This window comes from Mizuhopecten yessoensis, unplaced genomic scaffold (assembly GCF_002113885.1).
Source record: "Mizuhopecten yessoensis strain PY_sf001 unplaced genomic scaffold, ASM211388v2 scaffold3111, whole genome shotgun sequence".
Classification (NCBI taxonomy): Eukaryota; Metazoa; Mollusca; class Bivalvia; order Pectinida; family Pectinidae; genus Mizuhopecten; species Mizuhopecten yessoensis.
The window spans coordinates 212,000-228,378 of NW_018404881.1; the positions used below are offsets into that span (position 1 = coordinate 212,000).

At 37.8% G+C, this 16,379-nt stretch overlaps 1 protein-coding gene across 10 annotated transcripts in view; it reads right to left on the reverse strand.

The window, feature by feature from the left end:
• The window catches only part of LOC110447019 (septin-2B-like), a 92,623-nt gene that overhangs the window by 22,146 nt on the left and 54,098 nt on the right, over positions 1-16,379 (reverse strand). For 3 of the 10 annotated variants that reach the window (XM_021492421.1, XM_021492419.1, XM_021492418.1), the window contains 2 exons: positions 1,822-1,927; positions 1,311-1,397 (listed from right to left, as the gene is read on the reverse strand). In XM_021492421.1, coding sequence (XP_021348096.1) covers positions 1,311-1,397; positions 1,822-1,927 — 193 coding nt within the window. Of the gene's footprint in view, positions 1-1,310; positions 1,398-1,821; positions 1,928-3,950; positions 4,155-12,429; positions 13,514-16,379 lie in introns of those variants that run through there. The other 7 variants (XM_021492413.1, XM_021492415.1, XM_021492411.1 and 4 more) reach the window with 6 other exon arrangements.

Here is a 16,379-nt window from a genome sequence, read left to right on the forward strand (position 1 = left end):
TACAAAAGCATTTGTGTTTCTAGTATAAGAAATGTTTTCTTTTTATCATGAGCCTTCAAAAACTTCATTTTTTCACCAACCAAGGGAACAGGGTGTCCAGTACCTTTTAGAATAACTCATTTCTGATATATGCCTCGTTGAAAACTATTTTGAAAAGATTGACCATCTTTTACCATCTTGTTATGAATCTTTTTCAAATATAAATTGAAAATTATTTTCTTTACAAAATAAACACGGGCTACGTAATGATACCAGAATTTCTAAGACACCATTAAGTTTTCATAAATGCATCAAGCTTGGAAACACACATGTTACGTGTTGGTGTCATATTTTATCTTTTGATTTACATTTGGAATATAACACAATTTCTTTAGAATATAACGATGCAATTTTTGGAGATCAAATTGCCTGTAGGATAGTTGAAGCATAAAATTGGTGAAATTTAATGAGAATGTTTTTAAATAAGTATCTACGATGTTGTATTAGGTTTGATAGAATTCTAGCGTAAATGGAGAGTGATTTAGCAGTGAAATGTGCTGCAGTGTATATCGCCTCATCTTTTATCTGATAGACACCGAGATAAAAGGTCTCAGTGATTCAGTCACGTGTGACCGCCGTGAAATGATCGGTGCATTGCTCGGTACCTATGTTGTATCTAGGCCAGGTTGTCCTGTTTGCTGACAGAAATTATGAATGAACGGAGGATACTGTTTTTTTCCTTAAATTGAACTACATTAAAATTCTTTTCCAGGTGTTTGCTTTCTGTTTAAATTAGAATATAATTCTGGTTTTTGGATTCTATTAGCTATGAAGTGTTGGACTGACTAGGATATAATTAAGGTTTGTTTGTGTGAGCTGTATTGGGCAGGGCAAGTGATTGTCCAGTCACTGTAACACTACACAACAAAATCATGTAAATGGCCGTTTTGAAATTTGAAGTATACATACAGTTTGATAAATTATCAACAAAGTGAATATCAGTTAAGTAAATAGTTCTACGAAAAGAAAGTTAATCTGGCTAGCTAAAGAGACGAGTGACAGAGGAGTATGTGATGTTGTATTTGATCAGACACTGATTTACAGGTATTGATATTACATTGTGTAATGAATGGTCTCAGTGGATATTATTTTCCTTTCTTGGCAGTGGTATATGGACCAACGTTATCATGTTAACAGTCACAACGACATTCTCCTGTCCAATGAGATTCACCGGTGTATACCATGTGACTGATGTGTTCATGTGATACATGAGATGCGACCAATGTGATGTGAGGATACAAATCATTTGGCCAATCGGAGATCAGATATACCTGCAGCAGAGTGGATGTGTCGTTCTGGGTAGAGGTCAGTCAGGAACAGGCTGTTGACTAGTGTAGATTTTCCCAGGCCCGACTCTCCTGTAACACAGATCACTGGTTATTGACAATGGACAGCCGACATTTAATGTATGCACGCAATACCTGTTATACACAGGACAATGTCATCATTTCTTCCTTATAATGTGATTTTGTGCTTCAAACAGACCCCACGTTTCATACTTTGTTCAAGATTCACCATCACAAATTATTTGAATATCAAACACAGCCTTAGGGTAAGTGTTTACTGTGAAAATCAAGTTGATTATTTTCTTTTTGGACAAATAACACTTTTTTTGTTATTTTCAATTTACAATCAGAGAGAAAGGTTTAAAGTGCAAAATAAAATAAAACTTGCCTTTTTTTCAGTCAAACTACACATTCTTGAAAAATATCTAAATATTCATTCATAAATGATATTCACCGAGAACCCATAAATATCCTCATTTGTCAGGTTCATACTTACCCACGACCATAAGCGTGAACTCGAAGCCCTTTTTAACGGACTTCCTGTGAACCTGGTTGGGCAGATTTGCAAAGCCGACATAGCCTGGCTGTTCTGGACTTGTGAACTGTAAACACACAGAAAGGTACGGCTTAATTAGTAAACGAATCACATTGATGCAAATTTCCACCATATACAACTCAAGAACTAGAATCAATAATTACGGTAAGGTTATTCTCAATAACTAAATATTGCTTCTTGAACAGATTTTGTAAGAGAGATAACTCTTACACAAAGTACAGGTAAACTGAGTGAGGAAGCATACCTCCTTAAACCTTTAAATATGACTGTATAATACTGACAGTAATGTTGTAATTTAGACTGACAGATTAAAGCAGGTTGTTGACGTGACTTAAAAGTCTACCTGTTCAATTAAACATGTTTTATTTTCAGGTTGAACATGAGTTGGTGCAGAATCAGATGACATTGATAATACATCACTACAAATATAAGATTTCCTAAAAAATAAGTAGCTCACAAATATAACACTTCTTTGAAAATAAGTATAGAAAATTTAAATACTTAATAAGTAATTACTCAGGTGGGACAATCAGGTTACAAGTGGCAATGCAAGCCTGTTCGCTTAAAATTACCAGGTAGTCAGACATTTGTTGATGTTTGAATTGTTACAGTACAGCCTTCTAGACTATTATGGACAATATACAGACTGATTTGAAATCCAACATGGCCACCCCGTCTCTGACAGGCTTTATTTCTGATTCATTCTGAATTCTACTAGTTTGAACCTCCCCCCAAACTCTGTACACATATTACTGTTGGTGTCTTCATTATCATTGTTGATATCTGACTTATTTGGGTCAATGAAAATCTCGGATGATCATGATCACCATGGTTTAAGGTTATAAAGGCAGACAAACAAAAGGACATGTATCCCCAGAAATAAAGTGAATGTATCTTGTTGATTCAGGAACTGTGACATACAAAGAATGTGTCATCAGTTTGAAAATTTCATAATGGAAGGTCTCAAATGAAATTGGCCTAAAACCTTGAAGTACAGAGTACATAGAATGTGCTGGCCTCATATTTGAAATAACCGACTCTGTATAGCATATGGTCTCACATGATATCGTGGAATTGGTCTGATATACAAGCTACAAATCAAATATCTTGTTTCTCAAGCATGGAACACGTTTGTACTGATAGAGGCTGTAATCAGTAAACTGGAGTTTGATAGAGAAAACTATAACTTGGGATGAATCATCTTTCATAGCGTACAAACTCCTCCCAGTTAAAACACCCTCTGCCCTCCCATCCTTAGATTAGATATTTACATAGACTTGGAATTCCCCGTGTAATAATCCATCTAAGATAAACATATATCCACTTAGACTGTCGCTGGGATTACACTACCCTTACAGTAATAGTTTCCTGCTATTTGGGATTTCTTGCAAAACAACATCCTCTGAAAGTCCATCTATGTATCAACGTTACCCATTGTATAACTACACTAACCTCCTCTCTTAACACCCCCACCACACCCCACCACACCCCACCCCTACCAAACTATCTTCATCAAGTACCCATAAAATGCCATGAAACATTGACCCTTCACTCACCAAACTGTAGTTGCTACATACAAAATAATGAAAACAATGTGAGGTTTTCAATTTCAAGCACTATATTTTTTACATGTAAAACTGATTCATTCAAATTACATTAAAATGATAAAGAACAATAAACATTAAACTGAATTCATTACTTTAAGTTGTTAAATCCCTCTTCCTCTTATATTCTTTTATACCAACTTTTTCACAGATTCATTGCAAAGAGAAGTTGACACCCCCCTCCCTCCTCTCCCCCACCCTGCTCACCAAACCAACCAATTACATGCCAGGATAGTACTGCTTATCAATTTCACACATTACTTTAAGTGAAATAGAATGATGCACATTCCCTCCTGAAAAGCTGACCGACCCAAGGCCTCCTCCTCCAACAATTAGCCACATACATGATTACTTTCAAAATAAATACCTGATATTTCCCACTTAGAACATTACACCCCTTCTTTCTCCCTCTCCTGAACCAATAACCGTACAACACTAATTACCTCTGTTATATTTCACACTTACATTTTCATCTCCGCCAAGAGAAAACATGGTTAGAAGATGTGGAGCGTGAAGCCTGCTGCCAATTATCAAAATGATTCTATGATTCCTAGATATTATTTCACACCTCTAGATGCTCCAACTCCACGCTGATGATATTTCCAGTGAAATGTCTACCACCACACGGACCTACATCAGTCCTGATACACACATACAGCGTCCATGTTTTTCAGTTATTTTCTGACAGTACACACAAAAATCGAGAAACAAAAATGTTTAGTCTAAACTCGCCACACAAAGACCTTGTTGTATTCTACCAGAGCAAAACTGAAACATTGGCAGAGATATAGCCAATAGGAAAAAAAATCATGTGCCAGTTTTAGCATTTGCTGTATTGGTGTGTGATAAAACTTGCCCTCCTCCTCACCAAAAATGTGAGATATTTGTTGGAGGTTGGGGCAGAGCTTGGAAATCAGTCGACAAGCTGTCAGCTTGATGCTACTGTGTAAACAAAATCACTACCTCAGAAACTGAAGTCCACTTCCTGGAAATCGTTCTGAAACTAATTTTCAGTTATTTTTACCAATTGTTTCATTTGTTATACATATCACAGTGAGATACTTAAAATATATCAATTTTTAGAAGGTCTTGAAGTAGGAAGAAATTTGGACAGTGTAGATTTAAGCTAGCTGTGTGAAGTCAGAATCGGTGTTTTGGTGCTTCAAAGTTAGTCAGCTTACAATTCCTTCACTAAAACAAAACTTCAAAACTTGTTAAAATTTATGTTTAAATTTTTAGGCATTTTATTCACTTAAACCTCTAAGCATACATTTTTGGTTATGAGCATGAGTATCAATATATTATCAATAACGTACAGTTTGTTTTAAGTTGATGACAAGTTGACAAGGCTTTTGAGCGAGTTGACCAGGAATGAAGGAGCTGGGTGTCTGTATATGTTACTGTTGAAAATATATAACTCAGCTGGTCTATAAGGATGGAGGAGGAAATACTACTGACGTCATACAAAGCGTGGTCAGCTTAACACATCATTAATTTTCGAAATGAGATAATTGAGGATTAAACCAATATTTTAGCTTTTTTGTCTACATGGAATCACCCAGAACCCATATTATTACGCAGTTTTAGGGAGAAATTCAAATATTTCAAAATAACATTTGTATAAATTTACCTTCAAGCAGGACATATATTAGGTTTGATCAACTACATCAGGATTATAATCTGGGGTCAAAGACCACCTTATATACAGTCTGTATACATGTATATATATATATTGTCACAATTTAATTACAGTAACTGAAGAACTCATCTAAATGTTAAGTCTGATTACTTAATGACAACTTGATGTAAAACAAACCACTAACCATTAAAAAAATATATCTAAATTTCAAAACATAATCAATAAACATCATTCCCATTGCACTTGCCAAGGATCCATGTCTCGCTGCCGACAAAACAGGACAGAATTCCACTGTAGTTTTGTATATGTAGTGACCTCCCCTTACTTTTTGGTATAACTATAAAGAGTATCTGGGCTAGGATTCCTCCATCAACCACGTAGTAAGTGGGTTAGAGCAACAGTACAAGGATATGAGGTCCAGGATTCAAATCCTGATCCCAATCAAATTATCATTGTAATTTTACAATGAGAGCACTGGTGTTTTTTTGTCTTGTACACAAGTGTCAACCTCTGAAACCTCTCCAATGAGGGAGATCTCCTGCATTCCACATTTTTAATGAGGGAGAAAGTGTGTGAAATATGACTAAAACTGATTTGGTCACTTTATCTTTCCCTTTTCATGTATTAAAATAACTCAAAAAAGCATTCATTTGATTCAGACACACCTGTTATGATCATTACACACACCCTGTAGTAACTAGGAGATCATTTGATTTAGACACACCTGTTATAATCATTACACACACCCTGCAGTATTTAGATCATTTGACTGCAGGATGTAAATTTTGAGTTTGTGTGAGTTTGGATTTTAATGAGGGAGTTTTGAGGGAGATTGGTAAATATTGGTCAAAATGAGGGAGGGTAGACGCTATGGTCTTGTATGAAGTTCTTACTAGAATATGCCTGTTAGAGATCCCTGTCCCACTGCACTGCCACTTTTCATATATACAGTAACCTCCCCTTAACTTCAGTTTGGATACAACTTCTGTTGACCAGGTATCTCAATCAGCCTCAGCAGTAACATACAGCATGAAGTCCAGGGTAGCAATCCTGGTATAGCTCAACCCATTTATTGTTGTTGCTCTTGTTGATCATGGTTTATATCATCTTCATTATTTTCCATAAAAGTCACATAAGGTGTGGTGTTTCTTCAGAAATGATTTATCGAGGCTATAATTGTGCCAGAAAAAAACGTTTCCAATACTTAGTTAGTTTTTGGCAGAGGTACGTAGATCCCTACCTACTGTACTTCATATACAAACATGACGACAGAAAATCTGTGTTTTGATACCTACAACGTGTGACACTTACAATGCATCTAAGATGAGATGATCCCATACAAGTCAAGTCAATTTGAATTTATTAAGATGATATGATGATTAAAGTTTGAAATGGGTTTCAAATCAGGTCTATTACACATTATGCCTCCACAAAACCTGACCACAAAAACTTAACCATGCACTAGCTTTCAACAAAATAAATAAAATTCAACTAATGTCAAAATCTAGATACATATGTAAGTATAAAATATCACTTAGTTTCATTTAAAAATCATATTTCATTTCATAAATATTTCATGAAAAAGTGAAATGAAAATGTAAAACCTCTGAATTTTATTCTAATTTCAATGCCTTACATTTCAATGATGATGATGATATATCACAAGGTAAGTTGAAGTTGTACTGGGTATGTAATACTGTACTAGGTAACGTTACCTGGCTTTACCTGATAGGTATACCCAGTACATGGCGTGTGGCCTCCCACAACACCTGTCTGACTGGGCTCACCCTCCACCCACAAACTGCCATTCTGTATCTATTTTGAAATTCTCTGACATGGCAACTATAATTCAATTTTAATTCAAGACTTAAAGCAGAAATTAGCTACCTCTTTCATAAAACTTTCAAAAAAATGTTTTATTAAATGAAGCATGCTGGAAAAGGTTGGTTTGCAGGTTGTTCTAATGCATGTCAACAGAATCTTGGTTAGCTTTCCAAAACTAATCCTTGCTCTTACACTGGCCTCGCTACACCCACAGTACTTAAACCTTGACCACTTTGTTCTTATAAGCAAGTATTATGTTGTTAGGACAAAGTGAAATGTGAGATTTAACGAGATTTGTGAAGCAAGACTGTACGTTGTTGATGCATCCAATGGTACCCTACTTGCCAGGTAAATGTATGATGTTTCCAATGGTATCCTACTTGCCAGGTAAACGTATGATGTTTCCAATGGTACCCTACTTGCCAGGGAAATGTATGATGTTTCCAATGGTACCCTACTTGCCAGGTAAATTACATGACTGTTTACTTCTTGCTGTAGGGTGATGGTCAGCTGGGTGATATGATCTAATATCACCCTGATTAAAACCTGATTGGGCTTGACACGTCACCTAAAGCTTGATGCATTGTTTCCAATTAATAGTTATCATTTACCCACAATGTTTGTATCATTTCATTGTATATGTTGTGTAGTTTCTAAAGTGTTATTGAAATAGTGTTGCTTAACTCATTCACCTCTGAAGACACATTTGAACTCTTCCAATTCAAAGGTTGGAATAGTTCAGTAGGAAATTTCAGGGGTGAATGGGTTAATCAATCGTTTGAAGTGGCTTGAAGTCAAGTAGGTCAAAACTGCATTTTAAACAAATACGATTGGTAAGAGTTAGATAACATCAGTACAAACTAGAAAACCCAATCTGTCATAATTAGTTTACGTATCATTGACAGTTTTAAAAGCACAGTGTTGTAGACCTGCTGGTGAACCCATCGATAGGTAAGTGTCCTCAGGGGTTAACTTCAGTGAGAGTCGCTGAAATCTAATGAAGGCACCCAAGCTGCAGGTAGCCAGGGTTACTGTCTACTGAATGGCCGAAACAGCCATAATGAGGAGATGTAAATCTTATATAAATAGATAAAATCAGCAAGAGAGCAGGGACTGTAGAGTAGAGTCAGATAGGAGATGAGAGCTTGATCAGGAGGAGACAAGGACAGGGAGATATAGTAAGCGAAAACAGTGTACTGTGAATATTTTGGTTATACATTATAGGAGGTAATAAACCTATGAAAATTAATATTCTAGAGTTTAGATGTCTTCATGACAACAGTCTTGATAGATGACATTTAAAAACACCAAGTCAATGCTGGTACAATACCCATAATTTCAATGAGACAGGTAGAAACACTACACAAACTCACTACATCTACCTAGACTTGTTTGACTTACTTTTCAAGAAAACAACTTCCATTGACTTAGAGCAGAAAAATGAAAATTCAACCATAAATGAAGGTGCAATATCAATTAGAAGATTTTTCTATACAAAGTAATTACTGTAACAGTGACCTCGATATTAAGTGTAAAATACTCCATTACTGTGATAGAAAACTTGTTGGTATAGTGTCTTATTCCCTAATAATAATAATTGGAGGTTCTTATATACCGCTTTATCACATCCTAGTTCGTAGGTCGTCTCAAAGCAGTTCACAAATTATTATCCATGGTTATAGGGCCTTTGCAACAAGCCAATACATTTCTTAACTCCCTGGGGAACATACAGCCGGAGCTGTTATTTCCGCGCTAACAGCTAGCATTCAACAATTCTAGCACTGCCCAACCACATACTCATTTACAGCTGAGTAGACTGGAACAAGCGGAGTAAAGTATCTTGCTCAAGGATACAACACATTGCCGTGCTGTGGCGCGAACCCGCAACCCTTTGGTCCTGAGCCAAGCGTCCTACCACTGGACTACCGTACTCTATGGAAATCTTAACACCGATTAAGGCAACAGAGTAAAGGTGACCATGACTTTAGTTTGAAATGCTGAAACATGAATGCATTCAAACTACCTCAGTATGTAAGTTGTCAGGGCTAGAAATTTACTTAGAGAACCACTAGTCAGTAGGGCTAGTAGTTTCCAATTTTCACTAGTCCATGTGCAAACTCAACAAACCAAAAAATATTCAACAAGATAAGCAATATCAAATTTTGACTAGTCAATTGGGCTAGCAGTTTTTAGAACCACTAGTCCAGATGGAGCTACTCCTGTTGTCTAGCCCTGAACTGTAAGACATACACTAAAGGGAAACACTATACGTCGCCCTCCCCATATCATAGCGGGAGGGGAAGGTGGCATACAAAACCTCAGTTATTAAATGTGAATATCTTATATCAAATGACTGCATTTAACACACTACACTGTACATTTCATTCTATCAAATATATAGACTGAAATGTACAGTGTAGTGTGTCTCTGCTATATATACCTATGTGGTACACCTCGGAACAGTAGCCGGGTGTGACATCACATAGCTGCTGGGAAATGTCTGTGAAACTTTGGGGAAAGAATCTTCGTCCCACTGCATGATTGTACGAGCTGACTGATGTGGGCTGTCGGCAGAATTGAGGGTTTCTTCGACATTAGGTCATTCAAGATACCAAAACTCTTAATAAATGAGCTTCCCTGATTGCAACAAATGGGATCTTTATCTTTTGTATCCATTTCTACAACTTGTTAGTTAACTTTACACTTCCGTGTCTCTTGTCACTATTTACCAAATTTCTGTCTTATCAACCTGGGGGATGTCATTTTGTTGACGAGTCTCTCAGATATTTTCAGATTATATCATATTCTTAAAAAAAATAAAGTTATCATGATAAGTAAGACGACTGAGTGAATGGGAAATCGTGTGACATCACATCACTATAGGAACCTGAGATTCTATTTACATTGACTTGTTGTCACGCTGGGGTTAGTGAGCATGAAGCATCACCTGACTCTGAACATCACAACAGAAGATACAAGTTTACATTTGTATTAACCCTTTCACCCCTATGTAACTTTAGTAAACTCTTCCATGGTTTGATCTGGATGAGTCCATTATGGTCTACAGTGGTGAAAGCGTTAAACTTTATTATTACGATGGGATTTAAGCAACAGGACGTCTTTGAGAATTGATTCTTTCCTGCCAGTAATTTGAGATAAATGGGTCAGGACAGGATGTGAGATGTATGTACTTCATGTTTTCTGGTGCTGTACCTAATGTACATCCCTCAGGTGTAAAACTGTCGACCTGCGTGTGACCTGGTGTTACCTGGATATCTATCTCGGTGTTTAATACAAAACAACATTTACAGGTCACCCCTATCAGCCACAGGTGTCAACTAGATGTACCTGTATATGAACTTTAACTCATGTATCTCTCACCTGAGGTTTTCATAAAATACATTCTGGAATATATTCATACATATACACACATGTATACAGGTAAATATATTGTACTAGAATTATAAGGAACAGGTTTTGTTTTTTTACTTGGCCTCACTTCCTTCACTTAACACAGCTGGTATGACAACACAGACATGGTTCACTAGTACTTTCATAATACGTTTAAGCTAAGAAAACTCTCCCCACCCATGAATTACTTTAAGACTCAGGAAATATTGTACAATGTCACATATAATGAACACATGGCACTAAGTCAGAATCTCAATACAACCTTGCTGGCTGTAAGTTCTAGAGATGACAGACAAGTAAGTGGTACCTATAGCTCATCCATCACCTCTAACCTCTCCTCCACACCACCAACACTTCTCAGTGTACCAGTTTACAATAGGTCAGCCAGTTTTGTTGATAATAAACAGGATCCTGATGAGGACCATCTGTTTGTCTGTGCCTCCCTACATCAGGGCTGAGAGTGGAGGTGACAGTCTAATCATAAACCTGTACAGGCTTTGTTACACATTCATTCCAGTCTCTCCTCATCTCACCCTATATCCCTCCAACTCCCCATCTATCCCCATATCTCTCTAACATCCCATCTATCCCCATATCCCTCCATCTCACCTCATATCCTTCAAACTCCCCATCTAACCTAATATCCCTCTAACTCCCCATCTAACTCCATATCCCTCTAACTCCATCTATCCCCATATCCCTCCATCTCCCCATCTAACCTCATATCCCTCCATCTCCCCATCTAACCTAATATCCCTCCAACTCCCCATTTAACCCTATATCACCCCAACTCTACATATCACCCAAGTTCCGGATATCACCCCATTTTACCCTAACTCTCCATTTCACCCTTTTTTTCATCCCCTATCAGACAGTAACTACAGATTGTGACAGGAATCTTGAGAGATGTTACAGAGGGAAGTGGGATTGGACCCGGGGGTATAATTGTTTCAATGATTGGGGTCAAAGGTCTAAGTGACTTGCTTTGTATATATGACACTCTGTCATCTCAACATTAACTTCAATACAAAATTGTGTTAACTCCAGGTGAAATAGTATATGTAGGAGGCATACCCAAGTGTTTTAAAGTTTGAAATCAGAAGTTAAATTACAATCCACAGTGACCTTCTTGTGGTACACAAACACTCCGCCCTGTCAGCATATCATTTATTTTTTTAAAGAACTGGCGATATGTCCCAGGAAAACTTTCCAATAGATGAACAGATTGAATTGGGAAGCATCATCAGTATACCAAGTTTGGTAACTTCATGTGAACTGGTAAATGTGACATTACCAGAACAGTTCTGATAGTACCATGTGGGAATACTTTTCCATATCTTATAGTGTAAGGAGACAACAATTATAAAATATGATATTTTGTACGTCTAATTGTAAGTTTTCAATATCAAAGCAGGTTCAGTTCTACTCTACTTCGTCATGACATTCAATGAGTGTCTCCAGTATGGATACAATATAACAATCCGGTACATAGGTAGTGACCTTCAGTTTAGGTGTAGGCTACACATGTTTACAACTTACACCGAGGAGTTCTACCGAGTTGTTATATATTCATATCCACAGAAAGACTGGCATCATTCATGTTCTCTATATACACGCACCTTCATAAATTTGAATTGTAAATTTATCACAACAAATATAAACTTGTATGAATCACCACCCCAAATCGTCAGACAGCAGGTGTCCCATATCTAATCTTCCCTCCCCCACTTTCCTTGATTATTTATTAAAAAGAAATATTAATGGTCATGTGATTCCTACATTTTGTAGGAATTATATTGGGAATAATATATCACAATTAAGGACCAGATGCATGTCATCATGGCTGATCAGGGCACAGGTACTAGCCTTGTCTGTCAATACACCACTAACATAAACTCATAGTATTGGTTATTGACAGGCAAGGCTAGTACCTGTGATCAGGGGTACAGTTGTAATATAAGGTAACACAGGATAACTGTACTTTTACAAGTATAATGGTATAACGAGAGAACTTGTGCAAGTCTAGGTTACATGGAAAAACACTTTTTGACATTTACTAATAACACTTACCGATGGTTTGGATGTATTTGTGGCAGATTTCGTCGAGTTATTATTCGAGTGTTGTGATGAAAATGAGGCTGAGCGTGAAGGATGTTTAATTTCGTCGGGAGATTTTGGACTCTGTGGAGATTTGGGCCCGTTGTGGTCCCGTTGATGTTGATGTTCACGTTCACGCAATAAAATGGACGCTGATGCACTATGTACTGTCGACGAGGTGTTTGGTATGCCTCTCGACGAGAAAGAAGCACTGGATAACCCCCCAGTCCTCTGATTACGCCGAGGAATCATGGCGTAATAATTATGTAAATCAAAAGTTCAGGACCACCAGTGTAAACTCAACAGTTTAAAACTCCCAAGTTGATTCAATATCAAACAGGTACACGTTTAACGAAAGTTCAATCCTTCTGGTAAGAATTCTACAGGTAAATATCCGATATATGTATCAATTACATTCGTATAACTTCCTCTGGTGTACACACTACCAGGTGTAAATCTTCCAGATGTAATCTGTACAAGTGTAAAAGTAACAGGTGTAAACACATCTGTGTAAATCCTCTAAGTGTAAGCCAACATAACAAGGCTGCATATATACAAGTGAGCCCTCAAGGCCGCCGTCAACAAGTGTTTCGGTGACCCACACGCTGTTTACACCGTTCACGACTTCCACGCAACGTAATAAGTGAACGTCATATCATTGTCGACTATGTATGACTTTTACTGCTGTTTTGTCTCAAAACGACAAATGAGTATCCGACACCACCTATTACAGTCCATATGATCAGGGATAGGGTCGTTAGTGACTATTCCCGTCTCAGGTGTGCTGTACAGGCGAGTTCGACCTCAGGTACATACAGTTAGCGTAGCACTGTTATCATCTGTAAATTAACATCCAACTTTTACCTCCTTACTTGTCCAAACTCTCAACTTATATCTAAAACCTTCAACTTCTGTTCAGTGAAATACCAGACAGATCTACTGATGGCCCGGTATATATGACCAGTGGTAATGTCCAGTTCTAACACTGACCGCTGATAGCCGGTAATATTAAGCCGACTTTTACCTGTGTCTCCTGTAGATCGACACCGCTAGGTACAGAAAGTCTCCCCAGGTACATGTAGTATCCCGGTACGTACAATGTCTACAAATCCACTCATCCTTTGGTAGATTTACCTGTCGCAGTAACACTGTTAAATAATACACAGATCTGATGGTGGGTGAATCAGTCAATGGACAGGAATTTTAGACCTTCAAACTTTCACCTCCTTAAACGCCAAGCAGAGTACACCTGGTCTGCTATAGGATCGTACAGGGTGTCCATACCCACGTGTTTGTGGTACTGTATCCTTGACTGTAGCGGCAGGGTGGAGTGGATTAGGAAAGTCAGGCCGGCCAGGACAGGGGCAGGTGGCAAATTCCTTCAAAACAGACACAGCCCAGACTACTGAACCCTGCTGGTGCCCCCCAATTATAACAGGTGCCCCCCAATTAACACTGCAACATCACCCCTGCTGGTGCCCCCAACTAACACTGCAACACCACAAATGATCCCAATATATTTGATGCAAACAAAATGATTTCATTTCCAGAACTGGTACATCTTGATGGTTATTCCATAGATGAAACAGAAATACTACAATACAACCACTGCAATCAAACAAATCACGATCCCTCTGACTAAACTGCCACAAGCCAGGATGTCCCCTTGTAATTCATATATCATAAACTCAGGGCACTGTTCTGATAAATATATGCCATCAATTTAAGTCCTACACGTTATCTAACACAGTCAGCATCAGCTTAATTATCATGTGGCTTCCACTCAGGAACTAATTAATTAGCACCACCTAATTAACATATAATTACAATATCACTAGTACTGGTGTCATCACATTATAAACGGTCCCACACCATTGACAACAATATAGGAACATCACATTTACTGCGATGTTAAAACAGATCCTGGATTAAGGGAAAGTCTATCCTTGGTATCCCGCCATTATAAACTTTTACCATATAACAGTGTTCACAGTCTCCCGAACACTTGACAATCATTTCCACCTGATTATCAGCTGCTGATGTCTTCTGGTCATCCCTGTCTATAGATGTGTCAAAACCCACACACAGCTCTACTAAGCTTCTCCACCCACACAAGTGGTGGTGAACAATCGCAGAGATTCAAACTTCCCCAAACTCAGATTTTATACACACAAATATTTCTGCTTCAACAAATCATTTCTACTAAATTTCAAATTAATTAATTTGAATTAACCCGAAATATTTTTCATAAAATTCATACATTAAGCCGACCAAGCTTTGGCTGTGGTCATAATGAGCTGGACAGTGGTCAGTCACAATAGATTTGTCTCCATTCCTGACAGATCAGGCATTATCTTGTGTTGTCTGGTTCACCGATCCCTTCAGGCTTCCAATTTCTATATAACTTTTAAGGCCACAACAATCTTATTTACAGTAATTTTACAGAAAAATAAAATTCCGGTACCCGTTGCTGCCTGGAAATTACAAAAATAATTTGATTTGGCTTAAAATTAAAAATATTTTATAGTGGCCTAGAACTTTGAAATTAATTGTATACGGCTTAGAACTACTAAATGAATTTGATTTGACCTAATACTACCAAATTGATTTGGTGTGACGACCAGTAGAACTACCAAATTGATTTGGTGTGACGACCAGTAGAAATTGATTTGGTGTGACGACCAGTAGAACTACCAAATTGATTTGGTGTGACGACCAGTAGAACTACCAAATTGATTTGGTGTGACGACCAGTAGAACTACCAAATTGATTTGGTGTGACGACCAGTAGAACTACCAAATTGATTTGGTGTGACGACCAGTAGAACTACCAAATTGATTTGGTGTGACGACCAGTAGAACTACCAAATTGATTTGGTGTGACGACCAGTAGAACTACCAAATTGATTTGGTGTGACGACCAGTAGAACTACCAAATTGATTTGGTGTGACGACCAGTAGAACTACCAAATTGATTTGGTGTGACGACCAGTAGAACTACCAAATTGATTTGGTGTGACGACCAGTAGAACTACCAAATTGATTTGGTGTGACGACCAGTAGAACTACCAAATTGATTTGGTGTGACGACCAGTAGAACTACCAAATTGATTTGGTGTGACGACCAGTAGAACTACCAAATTGATTTGGTGTGACGACCAGTAGAACTACCAAATTGATTTGGTGTGACGACCAGTAGAACTACCAAATTGATTTGGTGTGACGACCAGTAGAACTACCAAATTGATTTGGTGTGACGACCAGTAGAACTACCAAATTGATTTGGTGTGACGACCAGTAGAACTACCAAATTGATTTGGTGTGACGACCAGTAGAACTACCAAATTGATTTGGTGTGACGACCAGTAGAACTACCAAATTGATTTGGTGTGACGACCAGTAGAACTACCAAATTGATTTGGTGTGACGACCAGTAGAACTACCAAATTGATTTGGTGTGACGACCAGTAGAACTACCAAATTGATTTGGTGTGACGACCAGTAGAACTACCAAATTGATTTGGTGTGACGACCAGTAGAACTACCAAATTGATTTGGTGTGACGACCAGTAGAACTACCAAATTGATTTGGTGTGACGACCAGTAGAACTACCAAATTGATTTGGTGTGACGACCAGTAGAACTACCAAATTGATTTGGTGTGACGACCAGTAGAACTACCAAATTGATTTGGTGTGACGACCAGTAGAACTACCAAATTGATTTGGTGTGACGACCAGTAGAACTACCAAATTGATTTGGTGTGACGACCAGTAGAACTACCAAATTGATTTGGTGTGACGACCAGTAGAACTACCAAATTGATTTGGTGTGACGACCAGTAGAACTACCAAATTGATTTGGTGTGACGACCAGTAGAACTACCAAATTGATTTGGTGTGACGACCAGTAGAACTACCAAAT